The 13,665-nt window shown below is 38.6% G+C and overlaps 1 protein-coding gene across 3 annotated transcripts in view; it reads right to left on the bottom strand.

Annotated features, from left to right (window-relative positions):
* Positions 1-3,341: 3,341 nt before the first annotated feature.
* The window catches only part of RAB28 (RAB28, member RAS oncogene family), a 56,862-nt gene continuing 46,538 nt past the window's right edge, over positions 3,342-13,665 (bottom strand). For 2 of the 3 annotated variants that reach the window (XM_068149466.1, XM_068149464.1), the window contains exons 6-8: positions 11,139-11,216; positions 4,607-4,707; positions 3,618-3,705 (exon numbers count right to left, since the gene is read on the bottom strand). In XM_068149466.1, the coding sequence (XP_068005567.1) occupies positions 4,612-4,707; positions 11,139-11,216 (174 nt within the window). In that variant the 3' untranslated portion in view covers positions 3,618-3,705; positions 4,607-4,611. Of the gene's footprint in view, positions 3,706-4,606; positions 4,708-11,138; positions 11,217-13,665 lie in introns of all 3 variants that reach the window. The other variant, XM_068149465.1, reaches the window with a different exon arrangement.

The following is a 13,665-nucleotide window of genomic DNA, read 5'->3' as shown; positions in this document are numbered from 1 at the left end:
CAAGCTGGTTGTATGGGAAAATTCCTTCACACTGTTTGTGAAAGAGGCTAAATTTGACCCCACCAAATCATCAAACCACAAGAGACAAGAAGTTGCATGAGTCCAATAACACTTACATATACATTTTAAAAACACTAGTAATCTAACATGCAGTCAGACACAAAGTACCCTTTGGCATCCACCACATCACCTTACAACTTGTAGTGGCAGAGCTGTTACTGAAATGATTAGTTACAACAGCTCTGAGCAGGCAGATCACCTCACCACTGTGGGTCTGTGTAAGATCAGGGTCTGAACATGCTCATTCCCTTCACCTGTCCTCACCTTCAGGAAAAAACATGCTTCCTCCTTACCCCAACCCTGCTCCCCATGTCTAAGGACATTAAGCATCTGTCCCCTCACTTTTAGAAAGCATTACATTATTTCACTTTATTTCTGTTTGCTGCTTCCCACCAGCTCTCACTTTGCAAAAAAACTTTTAAGTGCATTAATATGGAGCATGTGTTTAAACCCCACCATCTGTGAATTGTGTGGGCCAGTAGTGGGGACATTACCTACAGAAGGCGGTGGGGCACAGGGTTTGTCTGCCACCCACTACACACCTCTCTGACAAAATTTCTCTCTCCAGTTTCCAGCCAGGCCATGCCTTCCCTGAAGAACAGTGTCAACCCCCTCTCCCCATGTTGCTTTTATCCTCCAGAGTTACCTGACCCTCCTGCTCAGCCTGGTGGAACTTGGGCTAAAGTGATGGCATGGGCACCCCTGAATCTTCAACCTCAGCTGCTGCAGCACTTCAAAGGCAGCTACCACTGCTAAGGATTTAGACTCCAGCTGGAATCCCAAGGCTCAAGGTGGGGTCCCCAGGGCTGAGCAAAAAAGAGTAAAGCTCATTTGTAAGGATTAAACTGTGGACAGGTAATGGATCTAAATGGGGTGGGAAGGGTAGCAAAAGGCAGGGAGAGTGGAAGTCAGTATACAATACAGAAAATCTGAGGAGGTTAAGAGGGGCAGCAAGAGGAGGGGCTGGGGGCACAGAAGACAAGAGATTCCTGGTTAGAGTAAATAATACACTTGTATGTTAGGCAGGAAGAATGAGAGCAGCTTGGAAATGTAAACAAAAATATCTTCAGGGTAGGCAGGGCATTGACATAGAAAATGGTGAAAAGATCAATGGGAATAAACCCCAAAAGAATGTTCAAGTCAAAGACAGCTAGAGAAACAGGCACTGAGAATAAAAGATCATGATGAGACTGAGACATTAAAATCCATCTCTAAAACAGCTTTGACTGGGACATGTATCAAAGTCTTCATACTGCAGGATTATCCTAAATGCAATAAACGTAAGAGCTAAAGTTTTTTATTATTCAGGGGAATAATGGGATTTGTGCATCAAGTTATGAAAACAGTAAGATCACTGCAGCTTTTAAGAGAAAAGCAGTTTGTGGGTTTTTTTTTTTAAGACCATGCTACATATTCCTTGAGAAGCAGGACTGTGAAGTTGACTCACACGTACTAGAGAAAGATGGCTCCAGCCACCCAGCCGAGCCAACTCCTCAGGGAGGGGGCAGTGCTCAGGAATATTTGAGCATATGAGCAGAGTTTAGGACATAAACACACCAAGAAATCTGAAGGCTCATAAAAATCCAACTTAGTACATGCTTTGGAGAGCATAAACTTGTAAAAATATCAGGGAAGAATTCAGCAAAACTGATCAGAAGTTCTCGTCCGGTGGTAGCAGAAAACCTTTTGATTGCATATAAAATAAAGATGTACAGCAGGACATGAACTCCATGGGACAGCAGCAAGAACACAGACTGACCCTAGAATACATCATTTACTGCAAATTCACACCTACCTTAATGTATAACAATTTCTCAGTATCTCAGCTTCTTAGAACTTCCCACATTTGAATGATAAAATATTACACCCCTAAATCATTGCAATGTAGTAACAGAACTGCCATCAAGCTGCGTGTTGAATGGTTTACAACTCAGCTTTTCAATGAACTTGAAACACAGAATAATAAAAACAGCACATTTTTGCCATCTGCAACGTTGGAGTTTTTTAACATAGCTAAAATTGTTTATTTTACTAAACTACTAATAGGCTAATGGTTCCAACTATTAAGCAGTTGCTTGAAGAGCTTAATAGGAACATTCACTTGAAGGACCTTACCATTTTCACTTGCAATGACAAGCTTCCTTTACTCAGCCTCCATAACTTTCTACATCTTTTTTGTTGTACTTGACAAGAAAACACATTCTAAAGTTAAATCAGGAAAAGACTTCTAGTTTGCAATCAAGTTAACTTCATTTTTTAGTTTCTCCCCTTAGCTTTCTATTGAGATGTGCAGCAGAGAACTTCAGGTCTAAAAGAGACTGCGAGACAAGGAGCAGAGCAATGTGATGACCACAGAGCAGACAGCTTTTTATTTGTCATTTAGTCTGAGCTAGAAAGGGAAGAGTACCAGGCTAAGTCATTCAGTTATTAAAAACAACTGATCCTAGTTGATCCATCAACAGTTTCTAATGCATGTTGAATACATCACTCAACATATACAACCCAAACTGTTGACTGAAGTTCACTGTATACTGTGATACTGTGATCTATATTCATGAAGATATGAGCACATCTACCAGTGCAGAAGTAATGCTGATGTGGTAGTAAACACACAAACCCACTAGCATTTTTCAGAACATTCATGGAGACAACCTGAGACTTCAGAAAAGTAACTATTTTTATCTTACACTTTATTTCAAGTGCTGTTCTTTACTGGATACAATTTAAACATTTTGCACTATGTGTATATATATAATTGGAATACTTTCCAAATTATACCCAGATAAAATAGTTCCTGTGCTTTGAATTATTCCACCACTAGCTCTTCCGGGTTGCATTTTGCTGAGTGTCAGTTCATATCACAGGATGGGTGGAAAACAAAAAGTATTCTTTTCTCTATGTGCTTTGGCAAAAGCCAGCACCAGAACAAGAGGACACAGTCTCAGGCTGCGCCAGGGGAGGTTTAGGCTGGATGTTAGGAAGAAGTTCTATACAGAGAGAGTGATTGCCCATTGGAATGGGCTGTCCGGGGAGGTGGTGGAGTCACCATCATTGGAGGTGTTCAGGAGGAGACTTGATGGGGTGCTTGGTGCCATGGGTTAGTTGTTTAGGTGGGCTGGATTGGTTGATAGGTTGGACATGATGATCTTGAAACTCTCTTCCAACCTGGTTTATTCTATTCTAAAATACCCTTCCACTGTGATGCCTTTAAAAGTATTCTGAATGCAGGACTTCTTCCTTCGGTTTTTATCCCAGGAATCAATCAGATAGGAGAAAACATATAAAAACATTTACACTGCTTTATTTAAATATAATTTAAAAGAATATAGATCTTAATTTTTTTTTTTGAGGTGTGTGGCCTCATGTTTGAATTTCAGCCAGTCAAAAAAACTGCCTTGTTGCTTCTCAAGGTACAATGGTGCAACACGCTTTGGAAACCTCTAATTGCACTGCTGCGATGGTCACTGTTAAAATAAAGTTCCAGGGAATCCCAGAGCCTGTGTCAAGGTAGGAGGACTGCTGAAGGTATCAAAACAGAGAAGAGCAGCACAGTCATTGGACCGCACACATGGAGCTTCTAGGAGGATTAACGGTTCTTGTCACGGGCTCCTGACTGTAGTTGACAATATCTGCCTTCACCACTCTCTGTCATAAAAGAAAACACAGTAACAGTCAGAAAATGTGAGCTTTGTGCTAGCAAAGCAATCAACAGAGATTTTGTTATGCAACATGAAGTGAAAAAGTTAAGCAAAATTGACACCCTTTAGGATTTTTCTCATTACTTACAGAAAATCTTATCAGCTGCTAGTTCTCACTCTAAATACCAGTTTATCCATACTAAGCAGAAGGCAGTGCCTCAGTAGGTTTTCATGGCACTACAAAGGGAACATGACTTTTTTTTTTTGCAAAAGCAATGAATAGTTTTACTTCCATGAAAACTGATTTGTGTGGAAATAATAAAGCCATATCTCTTTACAAAGACTACAGTACGCACTATTTAACTGCCTGCGCTGCACTTGTATGGTAAGTCTGTCTTTCCTGCTTTACACCAAGCACGTCACAAGAGACTACAAACAGAAATTCAAAGCAGGTTTCAAAACCAACCATATTTCAAATGCTTTGATAGACAGATCCACCAAAGACTAAATTAAAACATACCATAAATATCTATTTTCTAATATGATCCAACAGATATTACCCATTGCTATTCATAAAGCATTTGGTAAGATGGTTGGTCTCTCCTACACGGGGAAAAGGAAATGTTTTGTGTCTATTTCCATTTGAGGCAGCTATTTTGAACATGCAGCACTAAAGGACCTCACTAAACAAAGTAATATTAAGTATTTTTAAGTATCTATGAACTATCCAGTTATTAGAAACACCATGTGCTTGCACTCAGAGCTCCAAATTAATGCTAAGTATTACAAGTGCTGACAGAGACAATATATATTTTTCCAGTTGAACTTACTGTAACTGTTGTTACTTCACATAAAAGCAATACAGCTGGGGGGGGGGGGGAAGACACAAACAAGTTTTCCATCAATACCTGAACTACTGCATTGAGCAGACTTTGCTCTGGCAGTTGGAAGTGTTGTGGTGTTGGTTATCTTCTTCAGGATATTTCACTAGTTCTGCCCTGACAACATGCTGTTAATCATGTATCAACATAATGGATAGAGGGCAAGAAGAAGAATGTAAGAAGAGAAGAGGAGGGAAAAAAAAGAGAGAGATTGATCAGTAGCTGAAGAGAATGAATGAATGACATAAAAAAGGCTATGCAGAAGCAAAACAAAAGTGCATTTCTTTTTTAGGCCTTATGCTGACACAAGAGCAACAAGTCTAGTTGGAAGCATTGCCATCAGCATCAGGGCTGTTCCTCAAGCTTCTTCCTTTCAAAGCATCAAAGTGAAACATTCATACATGCAGTCAATGAAAGTGTATTAAAGCAAGAGAAGGGATAGAATAAATAGGAAGGCAATTCAGTGGAAGAAAAGATAGCAATGGGCTGTTCTTTTTAAGTCTAAGGTAGTTAAATATTACATTAGGTTTCCTAATGTGCTCCCTATCAGCAACTCTAACAAGTGTACTATGTGCACACATGCATCATTTCCAGTACCTAACTATTGCATTGTAGCTAAACATGTAACCAAAAACAGTGACACAAATTACCAGCCTCACATCTGGGTGCTGCAAGCTTTGATTTTTCTTTACTTCATACAAACCTAAAAGGCTCTCATTTATCCCCTTGAAGGCAAACAAAACTGCTGAAGGTTTTCTCACCATTAATACAATGTTCATGCAGAGGGGAGGAAAATCCATAGAACCATTTCAGCCGAGAAGTAACAGAGGTAGCTCTGCTGTGAAAGATACCCTGGGCTATTTGACAATCTTTTTCTTGATCACTTCAACATTTACACAACATATTTTCAAGACTAATACTGTTAGAGGAAACCAGATTTAAACTGGATCATATGAATATTTAAACAGTACATGTTAAAAATTATGTCTCTAAATAAAACTTGCATGTCAATTGAACCGGTGGGTAAGAGATCTAGATTTATTAGCTGCTGATGTACCCTTCTTGAGTTTAATTGATTACATTCATATTATCTTATCTAGTGGACAACATTCATGATTTAGTGGACTCCTGGCCTGATGTTATCAAGGGAAAGGTTGCCAAATCCCATGTAAGGCGGTAGTAGGAGTTTCAGCATTAAACAGTGTTATCTGACCTCACAGGACCTAGTTCCTTCATACCAATCTTTTGACTAGAGCTGAAGGGGGAAAAAAGAAAAGTCTTGCAATCAGTAGGCAATTAATTGTTCCTCAAAACATTGGTCTAAATCCCATCATGTAAACACAGGCAGGTTTAGTGACCCACGCTTAGGAAGAAACTGACTATCATAAATGACTTGGATTTTCTAAAGGTATTTCATCTAAATAAGAATAAAACAATACCGCTGCAACATTTCTTTTAACTCCAATAAAAAACTTGGCCTCCTTTGCAGCAGTTCCTATGGCATGTCATTGCCACGGCTCAAACCACTGTCCATAACGAGAAACAACCTTTCTTGGCACAGGTGCTCTGAATTCCAGATCTGACTGATCTGCCAAACATTTTATTGTACAAAGCTGGCACACATCCCCTAGTTTGCTGAACTGGCATTTAGTTAAAGAGAAAACTACACATCGCTTACAAAAATGCTAGCTCTTGCCAGTGCCAAGGAACAAAGCTGTACCCCATGCAGTTTTTACACTACAGTTGAAAGTGAAAAATATAGCAAGAAAAACATTTGATTAGTAAAGGAGCTATTTCCTCAAATTTCATCAGACCCTTGCGATTTAAAAGGCAGAATATTTTGAGGACTGAAAAGAAGTCAGAATCTGCTCTTTTCTTACTTTGGAACTGGTCCACTCCAAAAACATGCTTTCCTTTGCAGTCACGCATAGAGATGTTATAAAAGAGCAATCTAGTTCTTTGTTTCACCACAGCTTTGTTCAAACGAAGGTTTGATTAACAGTCATCTCAGCATGTTAACAGACAAGGTTTAGTAGCTCTAGCTGAGACAGTTTGAAAACTTACCACCCCCAAATGTCTGTCCTACTCCTCTGCTGGAGATCACTGCTGCCAAAGGAGAGCTGGTGGAATGTAACGTGTACTTGCACCTCGTCCGCTTCAGCACAAAGTCTGGCAGCTTCGCTTAAAAACAACTTTCAGCAGCAGTTTAAGCTAAGCTGCTCAACTTCACCCTGATGTGGCCAAGGCACATGATCACCTTCCATTTTCTGATTCTGCTGTGGGAGTGATAAATTCCAGCAAAAGGGCAGTGACTTGGGTTGCATTAATATTTTAGACTGCTGTAGCTGTTTTCTATAATGATACATGGTAAATAACCCCGTTTCTAAGGCTTGTTCTTGCAGCCAATTAACAGCAGTTGTGCTGTTCACTTGAAAGGGACCAAGAACCCCATCTACTTTGCACTAGAACTGCTGCAGTTCTGCCAGACATCAAAGCTCAAAAGCCCATTCATACAAAATCAAATACTGGGTTTGGGATTCCTATTACTTATTTCTAACCATCTGTGAGCCCCTTCTAAGCTCTTTCTAGTGAGTGTGATAATTACAATTGATTTTAAACATAAGAAATCTGATCTTCAGGCACAGCACCCAAAAAATGCCACTTTTTAAACAGTATTCTCAAAATTAAACAATCAGCAATAATGAAGATATACATAACAAAACACAGACCACATACAGCATTGCACTGGTGGCATTTTACACAACCTCAGTGTTTCACCTTATATACTTAGTTACCACTTTGAGGACATCTGATGGTCTCTGACAAACCTATTCAAGTAACAACTTTCTCATGAGGAAATCACATGTTCCACAAACTCTGGGAAATGCAAAGCTCTAGTCCAGCAAGTAAACTGTAGTTTTTACTCATGTGCACCAAGTATTTTACTCTTTAAAGTTTAAATCCAAGTCACCACTTGCACAGTTACTGATTTAAGGATGAGTCACACTGTTGTATTGCTTTTGTTTCTTTATATAGCATCTATCTACCATCCACCTATTTATTTATCTACTCTTACAGTCCAATAGCTGGAGTATTAAAAGCCTTAAAAATGTTAAGAAGCACATTCACCTAACTGTTCTGTAATTTAAGGAAGCCTGTGCCCATTTTGCAGATGGAAATTAAAAAAACAACCAAAACACTACCACCATACTAAGGGACTTGTATCTGACATAAAAAAGGTCTGTGGTAAACCAGAAACCTAGTAATGGCAACATCATCTAACACCACCTCTCTCCAGCCAAGAGACCAGCTCCATGCTTTCGGGAAACAGCATCTACACACTACTTCACTTAGGCTTTTCCACTGCAGACTAATAAACTTGCCTCAAGAAATGTCCTTCTATTCATCCCCCTGAGGATACGAAGGTTGAAGTTTTCCTTCTCCAGTTTTATGCAGAGGCTTTTTCTCCTCTGTCTGAAGAGGTGACCAGGGTATTTGGTTCCATACTACAATGAACCTTAAGATCCAGCTAACAGACAGAAACTCCAATAGAATCCCCTTCGGTTTCACGCTGCCTTAAATTGGGGCAATTCCTCCAACCCACTCAAAACAGCTCTCTCAAAGGAAGCAAACATTTTACTGGTAACAAAGAACTGTTGCTTGTTTGGAGTAGACTGAAATGGTGCTCCATTAGGGGAGCTGTGCAAAGTCAGACAGCTGCTCTCCAGCTCTCACTCTTGGGCTACATGCACAGTGTAGCACCTGTGTGACTCCTGCTGTACCTGACCGGTGCAATGAAGTTTCCTTCCTATTGAACTCCAGTTACTGGTTTCATTTCTTCTTTTGTTGGTTTTTTGTTTGGTTGGGTTTTGGTTGGTTGGCTTGGGGGGAGGTTTTTGTTGGTTTTGGTATTGTTGTTCTTGGCTTTTCAGGTGTTTGAGGTTTTTTTTAACCTTTCTTTTTTCAATCCTTACATCTTAGATTCACACTAACAATAATGTGTGGGCCAAAGTGAGGAATTTATGCATATTAACTATTTCTAGACTACTGCTACTGCAATTTGCCTAATATCACTGATCCACACATTAAATATTCCATTGCCCTGCTCAACAGCATTGATTCTATAATTAATACTAAGGTAGGAGAAAATTAATTCTGTAACTAATTCTGTAATCCTCTACATTAATTCTGTAATCCTCTACATTCATTCTGTAACTGTAAGACTAAGGTAGATGGAAACCTAAAGCTGATACCAATTTGAGTTTTGAGTCAAGGCTATATCAAGGTTCATACTTTAAAAATACCTAAAAAATATATACTTTTTTTTGGAATGCTACCATTTTGTGTATATCCTTATTTATCATAAGTATTTCCATACCTATCTACAAGCTTACACTCATGGTACTAGAACACGGCACCACAGAAAGGTCTTAAGACTGATGTTCCACTGCTAGCTAAACAAGCAAAAAAGAATAATAAAGAACTCTCTATGAGCTGAATTATTTATATAAATGTAATCATAGAGCTGAGAACAATAGGTGAATGGTGTCTTAGCAGTAAAAGATCACTGAAAAGAAACACACCCAGTATTTCTCTACCTAGAAGTTGCAGCTATCTAAAGCTCCTTAGCTTTGCTTGTCAGGTATGCACTGTAAGTATGTTTTACCATTTCACTGTTTGCAATACAGTTTTCTAGTTGACCACTTCAACACAGCCTGTAAACACTACTGTGGCAAAACACTTTCAGAAATTACATATTCATTGTGTATTTCAAAAAGAAGGAGACCAAGCTGTAGGGAAAAAAAAATGGTTTGCCTTCTTTTTTTTCCTCTTTATAAAACCGTTGACCCATTTTGTGGTACTTAGTGTTGGTAGTCAGCAGCAGTTCCAGGATATTACACCACTAGAACAGCTCTTTGTTCAGTAAGTAAGTTTAAAATTAAGTGTATTGTAAGCTCAGACATCATTTAGTCATGAGGTCTGTGGACAGGTTGGACTTGATGATCTTTGAGGTCTCTTCCAACCTTGGTGATTCTGTGATTTTATAGTAAGGGTTGCCTCGGTAGGATAAGCTTTGTTTTTGAGGTTACTGAAACTGGGTTTGCATAAAGGCTTTTTGGTTTAAACTTCTGCACACAGCCTTACTGGCAGGATAAATATTTTTAGAAGCAGGAACTAGGAAGAAGGAGGTGGTAAAGGAAAAAGGGTTATATTAGAAAAACTCTGGCTTGCTTATTTGAACAATTAACACATTTTTAATCTCTTAACTTCAGATGATAAAAAGTAAGTGACTTCCAGCTCTGGTAGACACAGTCAAGCAAGGACTCACATTTTAATTATGTAGTTACAGTGCAAAGATTTAAAAATAGTGAAAACACCTCTTCCCAATTAATTCATAAGGTCCTAAAACAATGTTCCCAGAGTCATTTTGCATGCAGCAACTACTGAATTGCATGAACTGCAACAAAGCTCTGGTCCACCTTAGAGCAGGACATGCAGCAGGGTCTTGCCATGTGTTCACAGTGAAATTGCTATATTCACATCCCTAATTCACTGCTAATCTGCATAAGAGAACTTGGGCAACCTTCTTGACAAACCTTCCCACCTATTGCTGGGAAACATTCTCCCCTCTCTCAGGCCTGTCTTACTGCAGAACAAACGGCATAAAAACCCCAAGGTAACCAAATGCAATCAACGAAACACAAAATGCAAGGGCAGAAACTATGCAGATTATTTGGGACTGGTATATTGAGAAACATAACTGCTGATGCCAGAGAAGTGTAATAGCTACCCAAACACATGATTCCTCAGGTCTGCCTGCTGCAGAGAATGGGTATATCAAACTAGAGCAGGATTCAGTTCTCATTTGCTCCTCAGAATAAAATGGGAAATAGTGACCTCACAAAGCCCCTGAAGCAGATAGTGACTGCTGAGTCCTGTGTTAAACATGCCCATGAAGAAGACTAAAAATCTCAGCTTAATTAAACATAGGCTTTACATGTAGTTAATTCCTGACTTTGAGTGACAAATAGTATTTATTCCTGTATGAGTGCAATGAAGATCGACTTAGAGCCTTTCCACTCACAGCAGCTTATGCCTTCTATCACTTACAGTTGTTCTAAATAGACATTGTTCACTTACACAGTGTTCTAAAGTGAAATTGTTTTAAACCCTTAAAGAGTTAAGAACAATTGTCATGAAAACTGCATCCTGACATCAACGTACAGTATATGTATCTATAAGAGTATCTCCCATGCTACCTGCATATACACACATAAATGGGTTTGAATTTCTAAACCAATTTTAACTAGTGGCTTCAAGCAAAGGACTCTCCAACTGAAGTTTTCCCTTAATGTTTTGGATATACCTTTTCCTGTTTCAAAAAGCTAATCATGATGGATAAATAAGGAATTGTTACAGTTCAGAAAAAGCTGTTGTGAAAGTGGTTTCAGAGCAACAGATTCAGCTTGCTTTCAAGAAGTTATTAATGCACAATGACTTTTTTTTTGTTAGTACTAGATAAAATACTAAGAAAGAGCATGTGGTTGTGGAAAATCACCTGTGATTGTTCCAGTTCTGCTTTGTTTAATTTGATGCCAAGTATGTCAGCAGCAATTCTCTGAAAACACAGGAAGACCTATGGAAAAAAAATTAAATTTCACTTAAATGATTAAAAACAGACATCCTTGAGGTTCTTTCAAATACATCAAACCATCCTTGAACTGTAAACGATGAGATATACAAAATTATGACCTGTACAAAACAGAGCTGAAAATAACCTCATCTGGAACAGTCGATTGTGTTTGAAAATTGGAAAATATAACTCAACAATGGTACAAGGAATGAACAGTATGCTGCACTGTCAAGCAACACTTCTACTCTGCCTCCAGAGACCCAAGTTTAAACAGCCTTTTACACAGCCCACCTCTCAAATACTACTCTCAGTGCTATAAAATATGAATAAGGGTATTCACTGACGCTCAGCACCAAAATACCTTGCCAGTGTATTGTGCAGTAGAGATGCAGGTTTCTGAAATGAAGACCAGCAGAACTGTGCATCAAGATCACCAAAATCTCTACTGCACATGCTTAAAAAATCATTAGCTATACAGACCCAATGACACTTTTGTCCTGAAGAGTCTTACAAAACAGTACGGGTATTACACTGAACAGAAGGGCCTAGGAAACAAGCGAGATGTTGTATGGCATGCAGCAGCCTGGCAGTTAAGACTTTGGACATGGTGTAACAGACAACAGTGGGCAGCAATGCTACCTTAAACTACTCCTTTACTTCATCTAAATCCAGTTTGTCAATCTTACTATTTAGGCAGCTGCATTTTAACTGAGATTAAAGAACAGAAGTTAAAGAGGAGCTTGCACTGCTGCTGAACACTATTGTCACACTACACTATGTCTACATAGTGATTTGACTAGGCTCACAATCTAAACTACCAACAAACATTGCTTTTCAGCCTGCAGCTGCCACCCTCAAAAGGTTAGGCCTGTGTAAGTGTTTTTAGCCATTTTCAATGAAAAGTCAATGTACACAATCTCTTCTTACATCTGAGATCAAAACCAGGAGCAAATTACTGCCACAATCAACAAAATGTGGTAGCTTCCAAAACAATCTCTCTCCTCTGGCCTCCTTGGTCTATTACTGGTCTATTCAACTAGCATCCACATAGCAAGAAAGGAAATCTTGGAGATGCTTACCTTTTCCAGAGACCTACTTTAACCCACACCAGGTTCTGAGATGTCCTCACCTGCCATGAGGATGCTTTGTGCACAAAGCAGCACGCACAACTTCAATGTTTTTGTTACACAATTTGATGGACAATAAGATAGCTTGCTCTACTTTTCATGCTTCTTTTTTGCTCCCCTAAGGAGACTTCTGGGCTTATCTACATACATAAAATTATCTTTTACAAATAAGCCTGTTGGAAATATTAGAGGCAAACAAAACAAATCATTTATCTTAACTGAGTATTTAAGACTCCAAGGCTATATGCACAGTAGCAATGGATGGCCTCTTCTCAAATCACTGCCTAGGGTAAATACTCTGTCTTTCCTGCACTACAACCCAAATAAATGATTTTGAAAGATGTGTGACAACAGTGAAAGTTAATTGAATTCCATATTGAAACTAAAAATTCAGTATTGAAAACTACACTCATAGCTTCTTATGTTAGTAGATATTTAAACAGATACATGGTTAATGCTTTCTAGATATTTTCAGGTTTACTTTTGATTTTAAGCACTGAGTCAAAAAATTGCCATTATTATATACAGCAGGATGCTGCTGCAATTCATGACTCAATGAAAAAGGCCTAATGAAGATTCCTTCATCATTTGTTATGTTATATATATATATATAAACCTTATAAAAAGAGCTGTTCCTATTACCTCCTCCCACAAAAAGGTTGTGGAATACATTTTATCAGACCCACATTTCACTGAGTGAAGGGTTACAAGGTTTTTCTTCATACATAAACCCCTTACATTTTTACACTTTAAACAAAAACAGTGCCAAAGATTTCACACAAACTCTAAGCAGAATCATGACTCGCTGCATTTGTAACAGCAATATTGTTAGACTTCACAGAAAAAAACTATTATCCTATGAAATTAGGCAGTCCAGGGCAGAAGTTTCATCAAAGATGTTAAAAAAAACAAATGATTCCATTTGTGTTACAGAATTATACTTCCAGATAATTGAACATGGTGTTACCATTCAATAACATAAAAATAAATAATGCTGTCAGAACCAACCTGAAGGAGACAGATACAGGATTATTTCATGGGAATGACAAAGTCAGGAGGCATATGACAGACATCAAGCAGAACAATACAATGTGACTTAATTTGACTGAGACAGTCAACTGAAAAAGAATTCTTTCTTCCATACACTTCCAACTAAAACAAATAACCTAGTTAGTTCAGAGTCAAAAGACTGTTCAAAAATGTGCTCTGCAAAGCATTACAAATACCAGAATGTTCAAATTTCACTGGGCCTGCAGAGGGAGCGTCTCCCATGGCTCAGGACCCATACTGAAAACTTTCACTGTAACAGGGTCTTGTGACATTAC

The sequence above is a fragment of the Melanerpes formicivorus genome, unplaced genomic scaffold (assembly GCF_026170545.1).
Source record: "Melanerpes formicivorus ecotype bairdi unplaced genomic scaffold, bMelFor1.0.p_v2 SCAF_18, whole genome shotgun sequence".
NCBI classification, from domain to species: Eukaryota; Metazoa; Chordata; class Aves; order Piciformes; family Picidae; genus Melanerpes; species Melanerpes formicivorus.
This window is presented reverse-complemented; position numbering and strand designations above follow the sequence as displayed.